The sequence below is a fragment of the Zingiber officinale genome, chromosome 5A (genome assembly GCF_018446385.1).
Source record: "Zingiber officinale cultivar Zhangliang chromosome 5A, Zo_v1.1, whole genome shotgun sequence".
Lineage (NCBI taxonomy): Eukaryota > Viridiplantae > Streptophyta > Magnoliopsida > Zingiberales > Zingiberaceae > Zingiber > Zingiber officinale.
In genome coordinates this window covers 10175815-10200674 of record NC_055994.1, presented here as the reverse complement: position 1 = coordinate 10200674, position 24860 = coordinate 10175815, and the positions used below count along the sequence as shown (strand labels likewise).

Here is a 24860-nt window from a genome sequence, read left to right as displayed (position 1 = left end):
AAATAGTGGAGTATCAAAAACTAAGAAACAATTTCAAGAAAAGGAAGGATATGATGAAGATTGGTGATGTCGCTCAGGATGTGTTAGACAATGAAATCAGGGGATGTTGGAATTGGAAATGCAGAGATATGGAAGAAAGCTATAAGACAAGAAATGTGCAGGAAGTGGATACAAGAAATGTTTGAGAATGCAGACTTGGTTTCTGAATCTAATTAGAATTCTTCTCAAGATTTGCATATTTATGTTCAAACATATGGTTTCTGAAACTCAGTCTAAGAGATTGAAATCTATTGCTGCTGAAATTGAATGTCTGAATCTGATCAGTTCTGGAAAATTCAGAGAAGCTGGAAATTCAGAAATGCATAATGGTATTCAAGGTGTACAGATCCTTTATGAACCTAAGTGAAGGTCCTCTATTCTCAGAAGAAAATTATGTTAATTTCCTTTTCATTTCTTCACAACTTGTTGGACAGAATTTGTAATAAGGATCTGTGAATTGAGAATTTGAAGAGATTAAATGTTGGGCCATCTAATCTGTGCAGGAATGGAGAATGCTATAAGCTGAGCAATGAGAAGATATACAGGAGATGTGCTAGTTTGTGCCAACTTTATAACCTATTTTCTGATTAGAATCAAAGTGAATTCAATTCTATATTTATGCAATGTTGAATGATGCTTGTTTCCAAGTTTGACTTCTTTTGAATTAGGCCAAGATCTTCTTGAATTCCAGACTTTGAAACTTAGGTTAAGAAATCCAGAATTCAATGCTAAATGGGATCTCCTCTCAAGCTGGATCTTTTATAACTTAAAATGAGATGTCTTTGAATTATCAATTCTGAAATTAAGTGCAGAATTTATAATACAGTTTTGAATTCTTTGATTAAGACTGCTGTAGGTGATTTAATCAAGTGTTGCTGATTGTCTTGAATTTGTGAATTGCTGAAATTGTCTGAATGCTTTGTTGTATTTCTGGAATGCAGAAGTTTTCCAACCAATGAATACTGGATTTATTAATTTGAGTTACTGAATTTTCATGTTGACTTGATGTATACTCTGATATTGTCCAGATTTACATCTAATTTCTATGAATGCACAGCTGTTATGCTGAATCAGAATTGGAACATTACATGGTGGACATATTCATGTACAACAGAGATATTTTCATCAAGAGCTAAGTTGAGGAATTCTGCAATATGTTGTTCTAGTGTTATAGCCATTTTGCAATTTGTAGATCTATAAAGAAATGAGCCATGGTAATGCAGCAGTTTATGAATTCGGTAAATCTGTGCATGCATATCTGATTTCTTGTTGTCAGATTCTACTGGATACATTTGATTTTGAAGATGAAGTGGTGTGCCAATTTCTTATGCAACTGAGTGATCAGTGAAAAGTTTTGATTTTCTGAAATTGGACTTCCAAGAGTGCAACAGATTTAAGAAATGGCATTCTTCCAGCTTTAATTTTAAATTCTTTGGCTTAATTCCTGAATGGAGTTATTAATTCATGAGTTGAAAATTTTGAATTTGTAAAGATCGGATCTGCAAAGACACTTTAAAATTGATGATAATATCTTTGCTGGAATTTTTGAGCTTCACTTCTGAGTTCTTTGGCTTGATCTCTGAATTTGGTTTATGAACTCATGAGTTTTAGAGATCAAATTTATGCTAGAGGAAAGGAAAGGGCAGGGTGTTGATGTCATTGTTGATTTCAGTTGTTGCTGCTGGAGAGGTTTTAAAGGAAAAGGGAAGTTCAGAGAGTGCTGAAATTCTGAAGGAAGTTTGGTTTGTTGGAATTCATGATGTGGCAAGGATGAAGAAAGACAAAGCATGTAATCTTGTGTCTAATCTTAGTGCTGCTCTTTACCAGGAATACCACGGCAAAACAGAGAGAAAGGAAAAAAATTCTGCAGAATGAAGAAACAGTGTATCAAGCAAGTGGTTAAAAGGGTGCCATATTGTGTTTTATTGTCCGAGACGGCCAAATGTTTAAGTGTGGGGGAGGGAGCTCTTCTCCATTAGTTGATTTGGGATTATTTGAGCTTTCAAAGTTATGGAATGAAGGGGAAAAACAGTAAAAACAGTGAAGAAAGAAAAAAATGGCACATTCAAGAGAGTATCAAAGCATGGAGATAGAGTATCAAGATTCTATGTTAGCCATCAAATTGAAGGGGAGGTTAGCTTGATACTTTGAATTGGTTAAAACAAATGGTATTCATCTCTTTTCACATCAAAATGGTCAACTCATCAAGTATATTCCTCCAATACTCTCAACTTCTCATTTTCTTCATTAATGCCTTTTCTTTTGCTACTTCATTCATTTTAATTGCTCTTTTTGCTTCCATTTCAATTCTTGTTGATAAAATCCTTTTGATTCATGTATGTTATGTTTATAGTGGTGGAGAATTAGAAAATAAGCAAGCTTATGGTAGTGAAATGTTGTGAGTGACATTGAGTGAGCTCCATCAATACATGTTTTGAGTGTGAGGGGCTAGAATAGGTACATACCTTGTGAGATTGCATCTTGCTTAATTTTTCAATTGGATTGAAACCACCATAAATACTGATTATTGTTTGGATTGTATTCATAATTGTTTGTGATATTTAAGAGACCTTAGTTAAATTCTTTTTACCATTTTCTAGGTATTGCTAGGAAATTTATGTGGAGAAGATTTTAGGTTTTATTGACTTGAACGGGACGTCCAAGATTAAGTGTAGGGGATTTGATAACCATGATTTTGGCTATATTATTTTGAATCATAATGCATGATTTTATTGGTTTATTCATAGTTTAATATCACATTAGCATCATATCTCAATATTGCATTTGATTTTGGACCTAATTGTAAATTAGCTAATTTTCATGGAATTTGGTGCTAATATTTGATTCTTTTTTTGTAGGCATCAAAAGGGTCATGGACCCGATCAGATCAGGCCGCATTTGAGCTCGAATCAAGGGCTAAACGAGGCGATCAAACCTTGGAACATTATGGACCGTTCGTTGAGGATTTGAGAGATCTGGACCATCCGTCAAGGATCTGATCCATTCGACCTAATGAGGAGTAGATCTCGTCTATTGATGAAGATCCAAGAGTTTTGATCCAGATCTGAGTTGATCCAGCCGTTGATCAAGCCTCAAATTAGTCTCAGTCGTCCGATCAGATTGAAGATGATTTAAAACGCAGAAGCTACAGTGTTTTCCAGTGAGCTCGGTTCGCGATTTTGTGCTACAGTGCCGTCTTCTTCGTCTCCGCGAAGCTGCAGCTCCCATTCCACAATCCAGATCCGATTCTTCTTCTTCTTCAACGATTGCGATCCCGAGCTGTTGGTGTTCATCTCCCGGTGACCAGAGAGCATTGAAGGAGGTTTCCTGATTGCGATTTGGGCTCTGTTTCACCGTCGCATACCCGGTTGAGGAGGTCTCCCGATCGGCGTTATTCGCTTCCATCAGAGCTTGAAGAGAGGTTTCTCATATGCTTCTGGACATTTTCCGATTGCCATGCCGCAGCGAACCTGGGTAGATTTGGCCGATTGATCTGGTTTGCAAATTTTCAGAACCTGAACTCTTTTTCTTCGGTTGATGAGGTTATCAGAGGGATGTGAGCTGAAGGGAGGTTTCCAAGATGCTGTGATCATCACCTGGTAATATCTGTAAGCTTAGGGATTGTTGTTGAATGCTTATAGGGGTCCCGAGAACATTTTTGTCGTTTCACAGCAGATTGGAGAAGTTGAGTTCGGGATTTTGGTTTGTGGAATGCTAGGGTTTAGATTTCCTTGTTCTTGTCTTTAATTGTTCTCAAACTAGCTCAGATCATCAAATCTGATTTCCTTTACCTTGCAATTCAGATTTTGTTTCAGTTTTGATAGTTGCTTTCTTTGATTGTTTGCAATTCAAACCCTGTTTAGCTACTAACCTAGTTTACAGTTACAGTCATGTTTTCTGCAATTCCTTTAGTTTTTAGTCTTCAATTCAGAAAATCTTTGTTCTAAACTTGGATTTGTTGTGATAGAGATTGAGCATCAAATGATGAAAGAATCACTTAGTCTTAACATTGATACCTCTGTTAACATTCTTGATTGAGGTTGTGAATTGAAGTTTTGCTAATTAATGGATTAGTTTCAATGATGCAAATTTGAGGAGCGAATGAATTATTGATCTATGAGTGTGATTCAGAGTTGAATGTTAGCTCGATTCATGCAAGAATTGTTTGGTTTCAAGCTTTAAATGTTGATTTCTTATTTCAGTTATTGTATCTTAAGTTCTATGATTGTTAATTGGATATATAGTGATTGATTCATTTGACTAAATGATGCGTAAATCTGAATTTAACTGTGGCCTATTTGATGAGGAGGAAATGGATCATGTTTAGATGAGAATGAATTCTCTTTGATGCTATTCTTGACCTAGTTAGAATTAGATTTTGATTGGAACCAATTCTAGAATTCATACACACTTACTAGTGCTCTTTGGAAAAATACGACTTGGGACTCCTTACTACGGCGCGTGTCTTAATTTTAGTGAGTTTCCAATCTTTATTAATTTGATGCGCCTTGTGACATACAAAAAGGTCGACACCACACCTCCACTAATAAACACTCCTTTTCGGTAACTACCGAAGGCGGAGAAGCCATACAAGACTCTCAATACAGAAAGAAAGGAAAGGGAACAAAAATATAAGCAAAGCTTACAATGAATACAAGAACCCTAACCCTAGCTTTCTTCTTCTTGCTTTTGATCCGCCTCTTGACTTGGAAGAGCCTCCAAGAACCTTCAAGAACTGGCGATCTGGAGCTTAGAGAGAGCTGTGGAGTTGGTGTTGAGGATCTGTAATGAATTGGTGAAGTTCTGCTGAAGGAAACGCTCCCCTGCAGCTAAATACGACGCCAACGCTCGGATCCCGATCGATTGGATTGCTCCCAATCGATCGGAGAGGCTTTGGATCGATCAACCGATCGATCTAGAGCGCCTCTGTGCTCTCTAGAATAGCCTGGATCGATCGGCTGATCGATCCAGGGCTTATCGGGCACAAACAGCAGCTCTCAATCGATCCACTGATCGATTGAGACCTCTGGATCGATCCACCTATCGATCCAGAGGGGTTCTGTTCACGGGGAATCCCCTTATCGATCGGCTGATCGATTGGGCATGATCCAATCTATCGGTGGATCGATCCAGATCTGCTGGATCGATCGGCTGATCAATCCAGATCTTGGTTTTTGCCCAAAACCAAGTCCAAAACCCCCTAAACCAACATCCAGTCAACCATGACTTGTTGGCACATAAAACCTAGCATCCGGTCACCCTTGGCCGACTAGGACTCTCTCACCAAGTGTCTGATCAACCCCTTTAACCCACTTGAACTTTCCTCCTCTTGCCAAGTATCCAGTCAATCCCTTTGACCTACTTGGACTTTCACCAGATGTCTGGTCAACCTTGACCCATCTGGATTTCCCCGTGCCTGGCTTCACTCACCAGGACTTCCCTTCTGTCTAGCTTCACTCACTAGGACTTCTCTTCTGCCTGGCTTCACTCACCAGGACTTCCTTTGCCTAACCTCCAAGTTAGGACTTTCACCTGGCTTCACTCACCAAGATTTTCCTTCTGCCTGTCTTCACTCACCAGGACTTTCCTTTTGCCTGGCTTCAATCATCAGGTCTTTCCTCTGCCTGACTTTACTCGCCAGGACTTTCACCCAGCTTCACTCACTAGGATTTTCCTCTACCTGGCTTCACTCACCAGGACTTTCCTTTGCCTGGCTTCACTCACCAAGACTTTTCTTTTGTCTGGCTTCACTCACCAGGTCTTTCCTCTGCCTAACATCCCAGTTAGGACTTCCCAGTCAAGTATCTGGTCAACCTTGACCTACATGACTCTTCTCTAACCAAACTGATCAGACCCTGATCAGAGGGGAATTGCACCGAACAATCTCCCCAAATGAACAACTGCACTTGCACTTATCCATATCATCGAAGTCTTGTATTGTCAAACATTGAAACCCAAACCAAGACTCAAGCTTGGTCAACCAGGTCAGCCTTGACCTGAGGGATATTGCACCAACATTCTCCCCCTTTTTGATGTTTGACAATACCACATTTAAGTTAGGCTAATCTCATAGCCTCAACCTCCTTCATGCCACTAGGTAATGAAGGCATAAGTTAAACCCTTCATTCTCCTCCTAAGAGGGCAAACTCCCTCTAGGTAATGAAGTCCTAACTTAAACCCTTCCTTCTCCTCCTATTGACACACAACAACAAATGCCCCATCTTTGGGCACACATCAACAAATTCACTTGTTGAAAACTCTCTCCTTTGAGACTCTCCCCCTGAAGAGTTGCTCATCATTGTTCACAAATTCACTCGTTGTGATCAACACGATAATGAAAGTCTCATACCCTTCATTATCCTATTAATATAGTCAAATGCCCATCCTTGAGCATTTTTAACTTAAACAACTTGAACAATGAGGATATCCACTCCCCATTAAAGTTCAAACGCTCAACCTTGAGCATGTTCTGAAAAGAAGGTTAATCACCTTCCAAGGTTCATGAAAAATAGTTTTCATGTCTTTAAAGAGTCCCTCCCCCTAAAGACATGGCGGTAACTTCTGTCATTGTACCAACAATGACTTGGAATCTCTAAACCTTTAGGAAACCCAAATTTAGAAGTTTTGAAGTTCAAATATTCAATATTTGAAGCAAACCTCAACCTAAACTTCTACGTAGTCTCCCTTAACCAATTCATCCTTGTTTTCAACATGAAAACACCCTTTTTGATATATACAAATATATTTTTAAGGGTTTGGAATGGTCACCTAGACTAACCATGGTTCAAAAATGCTGAAATCAGGCTTTATCGGCCAAAATCTTTAACTTTGATCGATTGGAGTTGGGTCTCAATCGATCGGACCATGCTGAATCGATCCACTGATCGATTCAGGAGAGCTGGATCGATCGGTGGATCGATCCAGATGCCTTCTGTTCGTGAGAAGCCTGTTCTCAATCGATCGCCCGATCGATTGAGACCCTTCAATCGATCGGGTGATCGATTGAGGTCTGATAGTTGCTGAAATTTCATTTCAGTCAACTTCAGAAACCCCTAGAAAATTCTATAAAATTCCAAAAATTGTGAAAATTTGTGTAGACATTATTTAGGGTATATATTTTCAAGAAAAAATAGTTTTCTAATAAAATACATCATATTTTCAAGGATTGACACAAACTTGACAACTTACAAAAACTTTAGTGTTTTCTTCAAGTTTGTGTCTAACTATTCAATGATGATTACTATCAAAAGATAGCCTTCACCAAGGTTTTCCAAAATATATTCAACAATATTTTCAAAACCAATATCCCACCATGTTCCTTGGGCATAATGCACATGACTTGTACATTAGCTTTCCCAATGATGGGAATACACATAACTATGTGTTTTGATGAACTTAAAACTCAAAAAAAATGCACTAAATAAACATCTTGAGTTTTGCTCATCATCCTAACATCTCACTTGTACCTAATGTGCACTAAAACACATACAAGTCACCTTATGGGTCTTTGTGAGATGTAAAAATTGGTTTTGCCCTAATCTAGGGATCATGCATATCTATCTAGGTATTTTTGTGGATATTGAACATCCACTTTGGACGTCTTGTTGATACTTGTTGATAAATTCCTTTTGTCCTTAATTTTAAGGAAATAAACATAATGCATGATAATGTTATGACATACATCAAAAAGAAATAATTTTCAAAAGAAAATTTCTTATAACTACATGATGTATGTATGTCATGACATGGTATTTTTGTATTTTTCAAAATAAGGTATGAACGCATACTACAAAACTAAATATGATGTCATGGCATATAATGGGCAAACAATCATGGCAAGGTTTAGCATAAGTAAAATATACCTAGATTATCTATCTAAGTATCCTTAAGCACATAGCTAATCCTAAAACTTAAACCCTAGATTGCCCAATTTCCCAAGAAAATGTCAAAAACCAACTTTGACATTTCTTTTGCTTTTCCTAATTTGTGCCAATTTGAGTTAAGCATATTCCTCAAATTTTAGCACAATTTACTCTTTTAAAGAGTAATCAATTGAGTTAAGGCTTAACTTTGCCTTTAACTTCCTAAGAACATACCAAAATCCCAACTTGGTAGTTCTTATGATTTTCTCAAATTGTGTCATTTAAAATTTCATCCAATTTCTCAACATATGACACATTTTACTCTTTCCAAGAGTAAACCCTTTATCCTTCTTCATTTTCAAAGGTTAATAATAACCTTGAAAATGCTCCTTGAGTGTCAACTTCATCATGATTGGGTTAACTACCCTTCCATTTAGAGTTGACACTCTCTAACCCATCTATGGGGTAGAAAAGATGCTTCTAGGAACCCAAAACCTATTGGTGCTCCTTGGATGCTCTAGGTATTCACTAGGGATAACTTCCCTAGATACCTTCCTAGTGACCTTGTTTGGCTTTTTAGAAGCCTTGGTCACATTTTCGAGGTCAACCCTAGGGATTGCTTCCCTTGTGACCTTCTTTGTGACTTTCTTGGACTTCTTAGAAGTCTTAGTCACATTTGTTGTAAAAATACTCTTAGGGATGATTTCCCTAGTATTTTTGGCTTGCCAACTAGACCTAGGATTTGTTCTATAACTATATGGAACTCTATGGTAAGTAGGTACATTCTTTTTGGTTTTAGGTTTGTATCCCAAACTTCTATGGCCCTTGGATGACCCTTGTTGTACTCCTAGACCTATGTTTTGCTCATTTTATCCTTTTAGGATATTTTCCATCCTTTTCAGGGTCTTTTCTAGTTTGTCAAGTCTTGACCTCAAGACTTGATTTTCCATCACTAAGTCCTTATTTTTTGGTTTTCCATTAAGTCCATGAGCATTTTTGTTTCTAGGCTTGTAGCTAAAATCCTTAGAGTTCTTGCCTAAAATTCCATCTACCTTCCTAACCCTAGGTGTGGTAGTTTTTGCATGGAGAGCTATATGATTTTCATTAATGTCTCCATGCTTCCTATTCTTATGGTAAATAGCATTGAAATGATATAAATTAGAGCTATCATGCTTTTTACCATAATTTAAAGGGGTAGGCTCAATAAAGGTTACCTTTCTTTTTACCTTGGAGGCTCCCCCTTTAATTGAGCTTCCTTCTTGAGCCTTGACCACCTTCTTCTCCTTGGGACATTGACTCCGGTAATGTCCCTTTGGGTTACACAAGAAGCATACAATGTGCTCCTTGCTCTTCTTTGTTCTGGGTATGGTCTCCTTGGGCTTCTCCTTGCCCTTGGGTGCCACTTGGCCCTTCTTCTTGGCCAAGTTGGGACACTTGCTCTTGTAGTGCCCATTCTCCCTATACTCAAAACATATAATGTGATTTTTATTTTTAATTGAATTGTTTATACCTTCACATGTAGGGATGACACTTGGTCCTCCATGTGATGTGGATGTAGAGGCTTCCTCTTGATCTGATAGTGATGCTCCTCCAATTGGTTTAGCTTGACTTGTGGAGGTGGAAGCTTCTTCATCCTCTTCTCTTCTTGACCCGGATGTGGAGACTTCTTCTTTCTCCGAGGTCACCAAAAATTGCTCCCCCTCAATCCTAGAGGTGGAGGTTTCATCATCTTGTACATGGAACAAGGAGTATGCTCCCTCCTTATTCCCTTCATTGCATTCCCTCGAAGATGAAGCTTTTTCTTGGACTTCTTCTTCAGAAGTTGAGCATCTCTCAACTTCGGAGTCCTCCTCTTGGTCTTGCTCCAATGAGTCGCCCTCTTTGGATGCTTCTTGGATTGGTGCAGTGGAGGGGATCTCATGAATTGATGCCAATTTGCTCCATAGCTCCTTGGCATCCTTGAACTCTCTAATTTTGCATAGAATTGTGCTAGGCAATAAATTAACCAATAATTTGGTTACCTTGTCATTTGCTTCGCACCTTTGGACTTACTCCGGGCTCTATTTGCTCCTCTTGAGAACTTTGCCCTTTGAATTCGTTGGAGCTTTGAAGCCTTCCATAAGAGAAAGCCATTGCTTTATCTCCACCATTAAGAAATTTTCGATCCTTGATTTCCAAAGATCGAAACTTGTAGATGTGTACGGTGGAGCAACCCTTGTGTCAAAACCAAGTCCATCTTGGAATTGCATCTTGAAGTTGAGCTTCTTGAATTCTTTGACTTTGATAATTTTGCTCCAACTTCTTCACCCTCTAGCTTTGCTTGTTATGTTTGCCCCTTCCGGCGATGATTCCGGTGAAGAGCGACCTTGCTCTGATACCACTTGTTGGGACTAAAAAGTAGCTAGAGGGGGGGTGAATAGCTCGTCACGATCTTCGTGGTCGGCGTTGCTTGTTTCTTCAAAGATGTGCAGTGGAAATATACAAGAAACAACGCTCACAACGCTAACAAGTAGATTTACTTGGTATCCACCTCCAAAGGAGGTGACTAGTCCAAGGATCCACTCACACACACACACCTCCACTAATAAACACTCCTTTTCGGTAACTACCGAAGGCGGAGAAGCCCTACAAGACTCTCAATACAGAAAGAAAGGAAAGGGAACAAAAATATAAGCAAAGCTTACAATGAATATAAGACCCTAACCCTAGCTTTCTTCTTCTTGCTTTTGATCCGCCTCTTGACTTGGAAGGGCCTCCAAGAACCTTCAAGAACTGGCGATCTGGAGCTTAGAGAGAGCTATGGAGTTGGTGTTGAGGATCTGTAATGAATCGGTGAAGTTCTGCTGAAGGAAACGCTCTCCTGCAGCTAAATACGACGCCAACGCTCGGATCCCGATCGATTGGATTGCTCCCAATCGATCGGGGAGGCTTTGGATTGATCAACCGATCGATCTAGAGCGCCTCTGTGCTCTCTAGAATAGCCTGGATCGATCGGCTGATCGATCCAGGGCTTATCGGGCACAAACAACAGCTCTCAATCCATCCACTGATCGATTAGAACCTCTGGATCGATCCACCGATCGATCCAGAGGGGTTCTGTTCACGGGGAATCCCCTTATCGATCGGCTGATCGATTGGGCATGATCCAATCGATCGATGGATAGATCCAGATCTGCTGGATCGATCGGCTGATCAATCCAGATCTTGGTTTTTGCCCAAAATCAAGTCCAAAACCCCCCTAAACCAACATCCAGTCAACCATGACTTGTTGGCACATAAAACCTAGCATCCGATCACCCTTGACCAGCTAGGACTCTCTCACCAAGTGTCTGATCAACCCCTTTGACCCACTTGGACTTTCCTCCTCTTGCCAAGTATTTAGTCAATCCCTTTGATCTACTTGGACTTTCACCAGATGTCTGGTCAACCTTGACCCATCTGGATTTCCCCGTGCCTGGCTTCACTCACCAGGACTTCTCTTCTGCCTAGCTTCACTCACTAGAACTTCTCTTCTGCCTGGCTTCACTCACCAGGACTTTCCTTTTGCCTGGCTTCACTCACCAGGTATTTCCTCTGCCTGGCTTTACTCGCCAGGACTTTCACCCAACTTCACTCACTAGGATTTTCCTCTGCCTGGCTTCACTCACTAGGACTTTCCTCTGCCTGGCTTCACTCACCAGGACTTTCCTTTTGCCTGGCTTCACTCACTAGGTCTTTCCTCTGCCTAACATCCCAGTTAGGACTTCTCAGTCAAGTATCTGGTCATCCTTGACCTACTTGACTCTTCTCTAACCAAAATGATCAGACCCTGATCAGAGGGGAATTGCACCGAACAATCTCCCTAAATGAACAACTGCACTTGCACTTGTCCATATCATCAAAGTCTTGTATTGTCAAACATTGAAACCTAAACCAAGACTCAAGCTTGGTCAACCAGGTCAGCCTTGACCTGAGGGATATTGCACCAACACAGATAAGGGGTTTCAGTTGATTATAAATTATTAAATTTGATTTGTGCATGTGACAGATGCACGATCAAGCAATTCTTTGACTATAAGCAAGTTTTAGATTGGATGAAGGTGAAGCTTATTGCCATTAGACTCAACAATCGAGCATCAATGTGGTGGAAGCATTTGCGACACTTATGAGACATACAAGACAAATCCAAGATCAAGGATTGGGAGAAGATGAAGAAAAAGTTGAAAGATTACTTCCTTCATTTTGGGTACACTCAAACTTTATTCCAAGCTTGATTAAATTTTTCCATGGAAAATGATAATTTCAACACCCAAGATGACCTTGACAGATTTGAAGATGATCTGGAGGGAGAAGTTGGCAAGGTAATTTAGGGTGATGACCTTGTGACTTTAAGTGATCGTGAGAGTTTGTTGATTTCTAAGGATTCACTGGTAGAATTAGATAAATCTATTAGTGATGTAATTCTAAATGGCCTAGATTATGACCAATCCTACTTATAAGTACTCCGTGATAGTTTTGATGTGATCAACCAAGTCAAGTTATGTTTTGTTGTGGTTCGATGCCTTGTGTCTAAGTGTGCAGGAACTTAGGAGCATAGGAAGTCATGCAAAAAACACAGCTAGCGAGAAGGAAGACACGGGAGAGAATGGACGGGTTTACTACATTCAAGGGACTAGATGTTGCAAAAGAGTATGCTGGCGGACGAGAAGGAAGCACATGACATTTCCGAAGGACAAGAAGGCAGAGCGAAAGACGGCTCAAGAAGATCGGAAAATGGATTTGAGTGAGCCCTATTTGGGATGGAAGAGATCACCGAAGCAAGCAAAGTTGGATCAGAGCAAAATCAAACAGTCAACGAGATGTTGACTATCCGGCGCCTCAACCAAGTCCAAGCGCCCAAATGCCTTGAGCGACCAAACCCCCTAGGTCAACCCAGGGGTGCCTCGATGCTCGCCTCATCGAGGGAGGTCGTCCGGGCTCCGAGACCTGGTCTAGACGCCCGGACCAGGATAAAGTTTTATCTCAACTTTGTCGCGTAGCTGTTTGTGAGACGATAAGAGTTGCCACGCTGAGGATACCCAGAGAGGGTCCAGGCGCTAAGATCGTGCCACATTAGTAAATGGTTAGTTTCGACCAGTGGGCTATAAATAGAGCCTTGATCTTTTCCATTTGGGACAACACACTATGTACTTCAATTCTCTTTCTATTTTTCATTTATGAGCATTATTTTTGTGTACGAGGTTTCTCCACCTCCGGTGCTTTGTTTGAGAAGGAGATCTTCATAGTGAGCCCATTTACCTTGGAGTAGCAATCCTCTAATTGTCAACCAAGTAAATTGATTGTCTTGTACTTGTTTTATTTCATTATATTTTGTTTAAATTGTGTAATTGTTTTAAAATCCGATCGAGTTGAGAAAGATATTTGTTTTTTACTTGTGTAGTGCAATTCACCCCCTCTTACCAGCCACAAGGGACTTACAATTGGTATTAGAGTCCAACCACTTAAGAAGGACTAATCGTCGAAAGACCTATGGAAGAAATTCCTGGAGCTTCACGAAGGATCATCCGAAGCCAAGCTCGCAAGGAGAGATTTACTTCGGAACCAATTGACGAATCCACGACTAAAGGTAGGTGAGACAGTTCCTCAACTGTACGCCAAGCTAAAGGAGCTAGTCACTGAACTCACAAATCTCGAAAAAAAGTAACCAACCGAGATTCACTAAAGTATGTGCTTAATGCTTTTTCTAAAACTCCTGAATGGTCAATTCTAGTAGATGCATATTATATCTCTAGAGACTTAAAGGTGAGTAATTTAGAATAATTATTTTCTACTTTTGAAATTTATGAGTCTAGATGTGCATAAAGAGTCAAAGCACAACATTGCCATGAAGGTATAATTGGATGAACCAGACTCAGAAACATCTCTCGATAATGACAAAACAACTTTTATGGTAAGAAAGTTCAAAAAGTTTGTTAAAACTAATAAATTCAATCAAGTGAAGGATAAAAGAAGAAAAAGAAAAGTGAGGTGCTATCATTGCAATGAAGAAGGGCATATCAAAAATAATTGTCCAAAACTAAAGAACAAGGATAAAAGACCAACTCAGAAGAAGCACAAAAATCTAAAGGCAATATGGGACGAAACGTCGTCATCAGATTCGGAAGTCATAGCTTATGCTAGACTTGCACTGATGGCAAGTCACAAAGAAGACGATGAAGTAAGCTCATCCAAAATGAGCATCAAGAGCATTAAGGAAAGGGGAGCCACTTCAGAAGGAAGTAACAATACAAGGGGAGCATCATACAATGAGTTCGACAAGGTAAGTGAGGTACGATCTCTACCTCCTGATAAATTATATAAGTTTATAAAAATGCTTTTGAAAAATTTTGTCATTTAGAAATTGAAAAAGTTAAAAAAGAAAATGAAGAATTAAAAATAACTTTAGCAATATCTTGTCAATTAGAAGATTTTGATAAATTGAAAATAGAAAATGAAAACTCGAAAGAACAAATAGAAAATTTCAAGAATATTGCTTGTTCAAATTTTACTACTTTTAAAAATTATCAAGGACTTAATTCGTATTTCAAATATCATAAGGGCCAAATTAAAAAATTATCATCAGAATATATTCTAAAAAAATTTCTAATTAATCCAGTAGGTAACAACCTATATTGGGTTCTAAATCATGCTTAGATTAATTTTTTATGCATGCCTTACTTTTAAATTTGATTGAATATTGTTTTTGCATAGAATTGTCTAAATAAATTATGCCATATAATTTTTTATTGAAATTAATTAGATTTTAATTATTTTGAGAAAGAAGAGTTCATTACTTATCTGTAGAGAAAATTTTAAAATTTTTTGACTGTTGAATTATTTTTTATGAATTTTTTAACAATAATTATATTTTACAATTTAAAAATCTTTTGCAAAGTTATTTTTGTAAAATTTATTTTTTCTGTGAATATATATCACGTTCTCTATCCATGAAAATATTTTTGATTTTTTTTACTATTATTGAATTTTCTAAGAATTATTTATCTAAATAATTATTATTAATATTAAAAATTCTTGAACATTTAATATTTGGAAATTTATTTTTTATACAAAAATACTTACTTTATTAAATTCTCAAAAATATTTTTAAGATTTTTTTAGAGCATAGAAACTATTTTTAGGTTTTTTTTTACGAAAATATATCTTTTTTGGAAAATAATTTATTACTGCTCAAATTATTTTTATTTTTTGTGAAAATTTTGTCACTACTTTAGATATAACTTTTTAATTGATATAAAAATTTTCAAAATTTTTTAGCAATTGAAAATAATTTGAAAAATTATTTCTCCAAAAATGCTTTAGAAATTGAAAAAGGTTCAAATTTTCAATATTTAAGATTCACTATTTTTTCTGAATGTTAATAATTTTTTTATCCCTTAGAGATTTATTCAGATTTATTTCAACATTTTTTCTCAAAGATTTTCCCGATTTTAATGTGATCAAAGGAGGAGAATTAGAGATTAAGTCTAGGGGAAGCATACATTTTTATTTTTGATTTTTTTGCATTAAATATTATTAATTGCCAATTATGTACCTGTTATTTTACCTTTGTTTGTTTTTGATTTACCCTAACTTAATTTGAGTTGCTCACATTAAAAAGAGGGAGATTGTAAGTACCCCGTAGTATTTTTGATATGATCAACCAAGTCAAGTTAGGTTCTATTGTGGTTTGATGTCATGTGTCCAAATGTGCAAGAACTTAGGAGCACAGGAAGTCGAAAGATGTAGCTAGCGAGAATGATGGCACGGGAGAGAGTTGAAGGACTCAGTGCGTCCGAGGGATGAGATGCTGCGGAAGAGTACGCTGATGGATGAGAAGGAAGCGAGCGACATTTCTGAGGGATGAAAAGCCAGAGCGGAAGACGACTCGAGAAGGACAAAAAATGAGTTTGGGTGAGCCCTATTCCGGATGGCCGAGATCACCCAAGCGAGTGGAGCTAAATCAGAGCTAAACCTGACAGTCAACAAGATGTTGACTATCCAGGCACCTGGACCTAGTCCAGGCGCTCGGATGCCCTAGGCGTCCAGACCCCCTGGGTCAACCCAGGGAAGCCTCGATGCTTGCCTCGTCGAGGGAGGGCGTCCAAGCACTCGGACCGGAATAAAGTTTTATCCCAACTCTCTCACGTAGCTGTTTCTGAAACGATAAGAGTTGCCACGCTGGAGGTGCCCGGACCATGCCACATTAGCAAACGGTTAGTTTCCATCAATGGGCTATAAATAGAGCCCTGGTCTTCCCCATTTCGGACAACACACTTTATACTTCAATTTTCTTTCTGTTTTTCATTTCCGAGCATTATTTTCGTGTACAAGGCTTCTCCTCCTATGATGTTTTGTTCGAGAAGGAGATCTTCATAGTGAGCTCATTTACCTTAGAGTAGCAATTCTCTGATTGCCAACTAAGTAAATTTATTGTCTCATACTTATTTTGTTTCATTATATTTTGTTTAAAGTGTGTAATTGTTTTAAAGCCTGATTGAGTTGAGAAAGGTATTTGTTGTTTACTTGTACAGAGCAATTCACTCCCTCTTGCCAGCCACAAGGGACCTACACTACTCTCCCAATTGTCCAATCGTAGGGGGCGGCGGAGATGATGACATGATCAAATACTCAGTGACCCAATCTATGATGACGATGAGGTGGATGAAGTTGTCGATGAAATTGGTGATGGTGTAGGACCGAAAGGAGGGGATGAATAGCGTTCATCACTTTTTTAGAATAATGAGTTAAAACAACGTAGTGGAAAAGAAAGAAACGAGAACATAAAGACAATCACTAACACAAGTCTTTTTACTTGGTTCGAAGCATTCGACAACTCCTACTCCAAGATTCGCACTCGTAAAGTGCTTTCGTTGGATAATCACTATCAGTATAAGAACTTCTAAATTAAAGTACTAGCAAATAGGAGAAGAAATTACTAGAGTGTTGGTTGTCGGAGTAGCTTTTTAGTGTCGTCAGAGTCTTCTCGAAGTAGCGTGTGAGTACAAAAGTCTAAGCGAGTGATATACTGGAGCTACTGATCAAAGTCCTTTTTATAGGCCATCTTTGAGTGCCCAAACCACCCCCAGGCGCTTGCAGTGCCGACGTGTTTACACCTCATCAAGATTTTATTTCCGAAACTTTTATCCATCTCCAGGCACCTAATCAATCCGGGTGTATAGACCCTGACGTGTGTCATCCACTCAGCATTTGCCACGTCAATTGGTCACCTGCTAGCTTCACATCTTGTCTAGGAGCCTAGACTAAGTTCGGGCACCTAGAACCCTTTTTCAACCTTTTGCTTTCCTGTATCATAAAGTTAGCATAACAAGCAATAATATGAAAATGAATAATATATTTGATAGTCTTCAAACTATCCGATCCTGACTTTGAGTTTCACTGAAACTCTTGGTCGGACTAATGCCTACTGTTCCCTCAACCGAGAATGTGTTCTCATTTGATCTCTCCTCAAGTTGCTTACCTCCACTTACCAACGTCAACTTCCTTGATGTCAGGCATCTTGACTGACCAGAAATTCCTACCAAATCTCAACTAATATGGACTTCAGCTAGTTGTCAATCCAACTATATTTCCTCCTGCCAAATCTCAAGCAATCTGAATTTCATGCCAGCTATCAACCTAGTTGGGCGTCAGCCTGGTATTTTGGTCCTTTAGACCCATCATGCTCATATCCTCCATACTTGGTAAAAGGATTAGATGACAACATAATCTAAATTCACAACATAATCTAACTTTAACTTTTGTCATACATCAAAATCTGAGTTTGATCATTAGTGTAATCTGCGCCAACAGATGGCGTGTTGGAGATTTTGAGCATTGATAACTCTCTCGACAAAGACGCCATTGACGAAAAAGTTGAAGAGAAACAACCTTCATCCTTAGATTTTGTTCTAGGCAAAGAAGAGAACCAGGGAGCCATAACAAAATCTATAGTTAAGGAAACTTCTGAACGGGTAGTAACCTCGTCTTTGGGACTTTAAGCAAATTCAAAGGCACCTTGGGACAGATTTAGAGACACCTTCAAAGCTTGCTATAAAAAAAGTGGTGGCTCTCCCCAAAACTACTGAGGGAACCTATTAAGAATATTAAAGAGGGAAAATAATCGTTTAAGAAATATTAAGGATACAATCAAAGTCTCACATTGATTGCAGCAAAGGCCCGGAGCAGGTTAGGGTAACCATATATTCACAGGGAGGCCCGAAGTAGATCAAGAGTGAGTAGATGCTCGCGGGGAGTCCCGGATCATGAGAGTAATGGTGGTCATTTGTTTGAAGGTAGTATTGTTAGGGATGCAATAAAAGCCCCACTTTAGAAAGATATGGAAAAGCTTTGATATCATTTGTTGTATCCAAAAGGATGTAAAATATCTACATTAGCATTAGGCATTTTGGATAGAGCACAAAAATAAAGTCATGAGGGTTTGAGTCTAAAGTGGACAATATTATGTCATTATGGAGATATGTGTATTCCTTTTGGACACAACAAATGGTATGAGAGTCATGGTCTAGACCAAATATCATGTGGGGTGATCTTGAACTATGTTGCGAGAGGCCCGAAGCAAGTTAGGGTGATCGGATGCTTGCGGGAAGACCTGGAGCAAGTCAGCGTGACCGAATGCTCGCGGGGAGGTCTGGAACAAGTCAAGAATAACTAGATGCGGATCCTTGCGGAGAGGCCCAGAGCAGGTTATGGTAACCAGATGTTCGCGGGAAAGCTCGAAGTAGGTCAAGAGTGATTAGATGCTTACGGTGAGTCCCGGACCATGAAAGTAATGGTGGCCATTTGTTTGAAGGGAGGATTGTTGGGGATACAATCAAAGCCCCGCTTTAGAAAGATATGGAAAAGTTCTAATATCATTTGTTGTATCCAAAAGGATGTAAAATATTTACATTAGCATTAGACATTTTGGATAGAGTCCAAAAATAAAGTCATGAGGGTTTGCGTCCAAAGTGGACAATATTATGTCATTATGGAGATATGTGTATTCCTTTTGGATACAACAAATGGTATCAGAGTTATAGTCTAGATAGAAGTCATGTGGGGTGACCTTGAACTATGTTGCGGGAGGCCCGAAGCAGGTTAGAGTGACCGGATGATTGTAGGAAGACCTGAAGCAAGCCAGGGTGACTGAATGCTTGTTGGGAGGTCTAGAGCAAGTCAAGAATGACTAGATGTGGATCCTTGCGGGGAGACTCAGGGCAAGTCAAAATAACCAAATGCTTGCAGGGAGGCCTGGAACAGGTCAGGGTGACTAGATATTGGTGGGAAGGCCTGGAGCAGGTTACGGTAACCGAATGCTCGCAGGGAGGGGTGTGATAATTTATATTTTGATGCACTATTTTGGCTCTGATACTTGGAATTTTATACTCTCTCGTATGCTTAATTCCGTATTTATATCATGCTTTATGAGTTGAGATTTATTTGGAGTGTTGATATAATTTTTCCTATATTTTCTAGTATTTTATCTAAAAAATATGCATCTTATTTGTAGGGAAGGAAGTTGGAAGATCTAGGCCATTGATCAAGATCAAGACATCCAAGGGTTAATTTAAAACCTCATCTCAAACCCATTCCTCAAGCCCAATTACAAAAGTTCAATTTCACTTCTCATAATGGATCCGGATTCAATCCTTAATGGATCTGCTTTCTTAATCCGGATCCGGCAACCCATTAAGAAACATTCTCTTCTTCTCCTCACAAGATGGATGACTGGATCTTCATCCATCTCATCGGACGACCCAGATTAAAGGAGAGAAAAACCTTACCTTTCCTTTACTTCACGCGAACATCCCTCTCCTGCGGGCTTCCTCTCGCGCAGCTAGGGCACAGCGGCGCCCCCTTCTCCTCCCTCTCCTTTCTTTCTTTTCTCCGGCCTGCGACTTCTCCTCTTTCCTTCATTGCCGCCGGCCGGCTCTCCACATCCATTTCTCCCTTTCCATTCTTCTTCTTCCGAGCCCGACACCCCGATTCCTTTCTCCTGATCGAAGATGACGAAGCCGACGGCGGCGATTTCTGACATATCTACAGCAGTGACGATCGCAGGGCTTCACCGGAGAGGTTTCTCCAGCACGGTTCTTCATTCCCCTTGCATCTAGTCGAGTTTCCTGCCGGGCACAGTGAAGAAGGCGGTGATTCTCTGATGAGGCTTCGAATTTTGGGTATTCTCTGGAATTCACTACATTCCCCTCACCACTAGTCGGAGTTCCAAGTCTCTTCCTGACACAGTGAAGAAGGTAGTGATCTAGAGTTCCGACAGCCCCCGTTTCCACGTCGCCGGAGAATTTTCAGCAGGACTTCTACCGAATGCCGACACCGCACAACCTTCTCTGCTTGACACGGTGAAGAGGGTAGATCTAGGTTGACGGGTTCTTGGAAGATTTCCTTCATTTCCAGCAGCTTTCCAAGGAGAGGTTTCTTCGAGGATTTCGCGCTTCCACCGTCATGGATTGTAGTTCCGACCAGAAACGTCAGTAGTCCACCAGGTCTAGGAGTTTTCTGAGTGACAGGAGATTTCATCCTCGGTGGTACTGTTAATGACAGACAGAACACTTCATGTATTTGATTGTGGAGAAGTGGATTGGTTAATTAGGATTTACTTGCTTTGTTTGGTTATTTCTGTTGAATTTACTTAATTACTATCTTGTAGTTTCGTTTATGCATGTTTGTGTTTTATGGTATGTTTTCATGTTAATTCTGTTGATGATTATGCTTGTGTCGTAGTGTGACAATGCGATATAAGTATGTTCTTCAATGGTTAGATAGGATTGTAGGTTAGTTTTAGTTATGCTTGTTTTACTATCTGTTATGCTTGTTTGTTATGCCTGTAGAAGGTGTATCTTGTAGTGTAGAGTGACACTATGCTATAGGTTCATCTTTGCTGGTTAGTTAGGATTTCAATTATTGCATTAGGTTTAGAGAACAAAACCCCCAAACAAATCCCTTGGTTCAATCTTGTCTGAAAATAAATGTCCTATCATTAGTTCCACTTGAGAGACGACCTGGTCCTCTACTATACTACTTAGTGTAGGTTAAGGGGTTCGGTAGATTAGAAATGAATTAATTTGATAATGAGCGAGTGACAGTCGAATCCATTATCAAATTTTAGCTCCGTTGCCAGGGAACTAGTAGTGTTCATTTGTTTTTAGACTGTATATAGTTTTATCTTTATCTTGTTCTTACTTTTCTATTTTGTTATTTTATTTTTCTTTAGACTTAACTGTTAGTATCTCCTTTTGCTCTGGAACTTTGCAGGTTGAAGGAAAGAAGTGAGAGGAGTAATACTACAATATGTTGTGAATAAAGACCTATTTTGGTTAATTTCATCATTTAGACCACCGTTTCAGTTTTTCTATATTTTACATTTCATTTTTTTCCAATTTTATTCTCTCTTATTTCTATTCTTTTGGTGGTTGCAAAAATTCAAAAACATTGTTAGGGCTTAATTATTTCATATCTTGTATGCATGTGTGCTATCTTGTATATTTCTTATGTCTTTTGATTATATTTGCATGAGTGTTTCAGGTTAGACCAGGGAATTTCTTTTTGTGTAATTAGTTTCAGTGTGTTCAGGACTTCAGATCTATTAAGTAATATGGAGAACAACATTAAAAAGACTCTGAGAGAGATTTGGGCACCAGATTTGTCAGAGGATTCTTTTTACATTCATCATTCTGATTTGGACGCAGACTTCAAGTTATGGAAAATTGTACATTTATTACCGAAGTTTCATGGACTATCTGGTGAAGATCCCAACAGGCATCTACATGAATTGGATATGGTGTTCTCTTCATGGAATCCACGTGGCATATCAGATGAAGATGTTAGACTTAGAGCATTTCCATTTTCATTGGTGGATTCAGCAAGAGATTGGTTGTACTGTCTCCCACCCAACTCTATTACCAGCTGGTTTGAAATGAAGAGAATATTTCTGGCAAGGTTCTTTCCTGCTTCTAGGATTGCAGCTATTCGGAGTAGTATTTGTGAAATCCAACAATTCATAGGAGAATCGTTTCAAGATTATTGGAAGAGATTTAAAAGACTTGTTGCTAGTTGCCCTCAGCACCAGATAAGCGATCAACTTCTGATTATATACTTCTATGAGAGATTGTGTCTCATGGACAGGAGTATGGTTGATGCAACTAGTGGAGGGGCTCTAGTTAATTAGACATCTACTCAAGCTAAAGAACTTATCAAGATTATGGCTGCAGATTATCAGCAATATAGGACTAGATCGACGATTAGCGAGGATGTTCATTCCTTTGCCAGTGTACTCCCTACCAGGATCCAGTATTTTCCGCCTGATCCTCAGTCTTATCAGATCCATCAGCAGGACAGGTATAATTTCACTACAACAAAAACATTAAAAGACAACGGTTAAAAACCGTTGTCGTAGGCCCTTTAAAACCGTTGTAATTGGTAGTGTTGTTAAAAGTGGGGGGCTACGACAACGGTTTTAAACCGTTGTCTTTGAATGAAAAGACAACGGTCTTGCAACGGTTTTAAACCGTTGTCTTTGAATGAAAAGACAACGGTTTAAAACTGTTGTTTTTTAGAGCATTTTTTTCCAATTACAACCGTTTTTGAGGCTACGACAACGGTTTTTAACCGTTTTTGAGGCTACGACAACGGTTTTTAACCGTTGTCTTTGAGGGTGATAGACAACAATAATGGTTTTAAGCCGTTGTCTTTTAAATTATTATCTTTTAATACCAATATATCATATTTCAATTTAAATATATAATCAAGAATCATAATCAAGAAAGAATATTCCCCACATCAATATTATTCAAAATGTTAGTTATACAAGAATTACAATTACAAAAGAAGAAACATATCTCATGTTCAAATAAAATTTATCCCAATACAAATAAACAAATGAACTCTATTTACAATTAATGAACAATATGAAGTTGGTGCCGAAGAAGAACTAACTTGTGAAGGACTCAGTACCAACATCCAAGTAATTAGAACCTTAATTATCTAATCAGGGAGGGGAATATCTGCACGATCCTCTCTGACGGGTGCAACTTCAGATCTACTCATTCCATCAACTTGAAATGAACCACCACTCTCTATGTTAACATGTGAAGAATTCAATGGGTCGACGAATGTTACTTCAGTCTCCTTCCTGAAGGTTAAGTAGATCACAGCAAGAATGTACACTGCCATGAGAGGGAAAACAATGATGTTGATGAGAACGTTAGCAATTGCTGGTAGGCTGCTATCAATGAGCCAACTGACAAAGCTGGTGCTTAAGAAGTAGATGTTGATTGCTACCCGAAGCAAACCAAGAATCCATGACACCACAATGATCTACACAGCAAATATATATAGTCATTTACTCTATTAATTATCACTTGCAAATATAAATTATCTAAGTAAACTTACATATATTGAACTTTTATGAGGTCCCATTTTTGTTTGACTGCTGCTGAATTTGAGAAGAGATAAGAGTGCAAATGGCAACTCAAATGATAGTACCATCTGCATTACATAAATGAGAATTTTGATACTTGAGAAATGTTGTGTCAAAAATCCTGTTCTCACACTTATATTGCTTCTGAATACTAAGATTATGAAATTTGGAGAAGGAATATCAATAGTACCGATGAGATTATGATGAGTCGTTCGGCTCCTGAGGAACCACTGATAATGGACACGATGAGACTTGGAGTGATTGCGATTGATCGAGTCATGAGATTCCTCAGCCATTTTTTCATCTTCATGTTTAGAAATTACCACCTGCATACATTAGTTTAATCTTTGTGTTTCCTATCAAATTACCACCTGCATGATGTATTGCCCAGCGTATGTACCAGTTATTACAGAGCTCTGTCCAGAGGCTAACAATGCAATGGCATAAACAGTTGAACTAGACTTTCCAAGGACATCCTGAAAAAAAATGGAGCAGTGTTGAAATTGACACACTTTTTCTAAAAATGGTGGAAAAGTTAGTCCTTCACAAGATAGTATAAAGGAATGAACAACGAAAGATCAGTAATAAAAATCATCATCTCTGACATGTAATAAAAAAATTATTCTTTTTGACAATCGCATATATAGTTTCAACCTAAAAACTTAGTACGAACAAAAATACATTTTTTTGTTTATATTGACAAAAATACTGCATCATTATTCTATTGATTGACAACAATTCAAGGGGAAATCTAACATGTAAGTATAGTTATATAAAGAAGCTATTGTAAAACTTACTTGAGTCAAATTGCTAACTTGGATATTGAACTTTTGAATGACTGCAATAATGTCCCTCTTTAGCACGGTAGTTTCTTCAATAAAGCTACTTGTTATATATCTATTTAAATACACACTTTAAAATTTAAATAATGTTAAATAAGGTCCAATGCATTATAAACAAAAAATTATAACAAGTATGAGGTCAAAAAAATATTGAACAACAGACATAAATCTTAAATGAGTTTCATATGCTAAATAAACTCCATCAAGAAGCTACTACTTGATTAAAGGATAAAGTTTCTAGTCTTAGTGAAAGTGCGGGCTCAACTTGCAACTTTAATCAACTTATTCAAGCAATAGCGAATACAACTTGATCAAGGGCTTCATGTAATTCCCACTAGTGGGTGATTCTTAATCAACAATTATTATCTCAAAGGAGGGATAAGGGATTCTCAGATAAATCTGTTGTGGCATTGCAGAAACTAAGCTCTGATAGGTCTTGTTTCACCATCAAGTGTCTGGAAACAAAATAAAACCATTAGTGTGTTTAAGAAAACAAAGATTTATAATCTACTTATCTGTCAAGCACCCAAGAGGTATGAGCTTCATCAAGACTAATAATCTGTGAATAAAGTAAATACAAGATGGACTAAGATTAAGGACACTTTCAAAGAGAAACAATTATAATGTCAAACAGAGGGAAAAATATAGAATTAAGTATTCAAATTA

The 24860-nt window shown here is 38.4% G+C and overlaps 1 protein-coding gene across 1 annotated transcript; it reads right to left on the bottom strand.

Moving 5' to 3' along the window:
• Window positions 1-22799: 22799 nt before the first annotated feature.
• Window positions 22800-23558, bottom strand: LOC121982618 (metal transporter Nramp5-like). The gene is made up of 3 exons (XM_042535756.1): window positions 23543-23558; window positions 23325-23420; window positions 22800-23249 (listed from the first exon to the last, which is right to left on the bottom strand). The coding sequence occupies exons 2-3, from the start codon at window positions 23418-23420 to the stop codon at window positions 22917-22919; spliced, it is 429 nt and encodes a 142-aa protein (XP_042391690.1). The 5' UTR covers window positions 23543-23558; the 3' UTR covers window positions 22800-22916.
• Between the last annotated feature and the right edge of the window lie 1302 nt (window positions 23559-24860).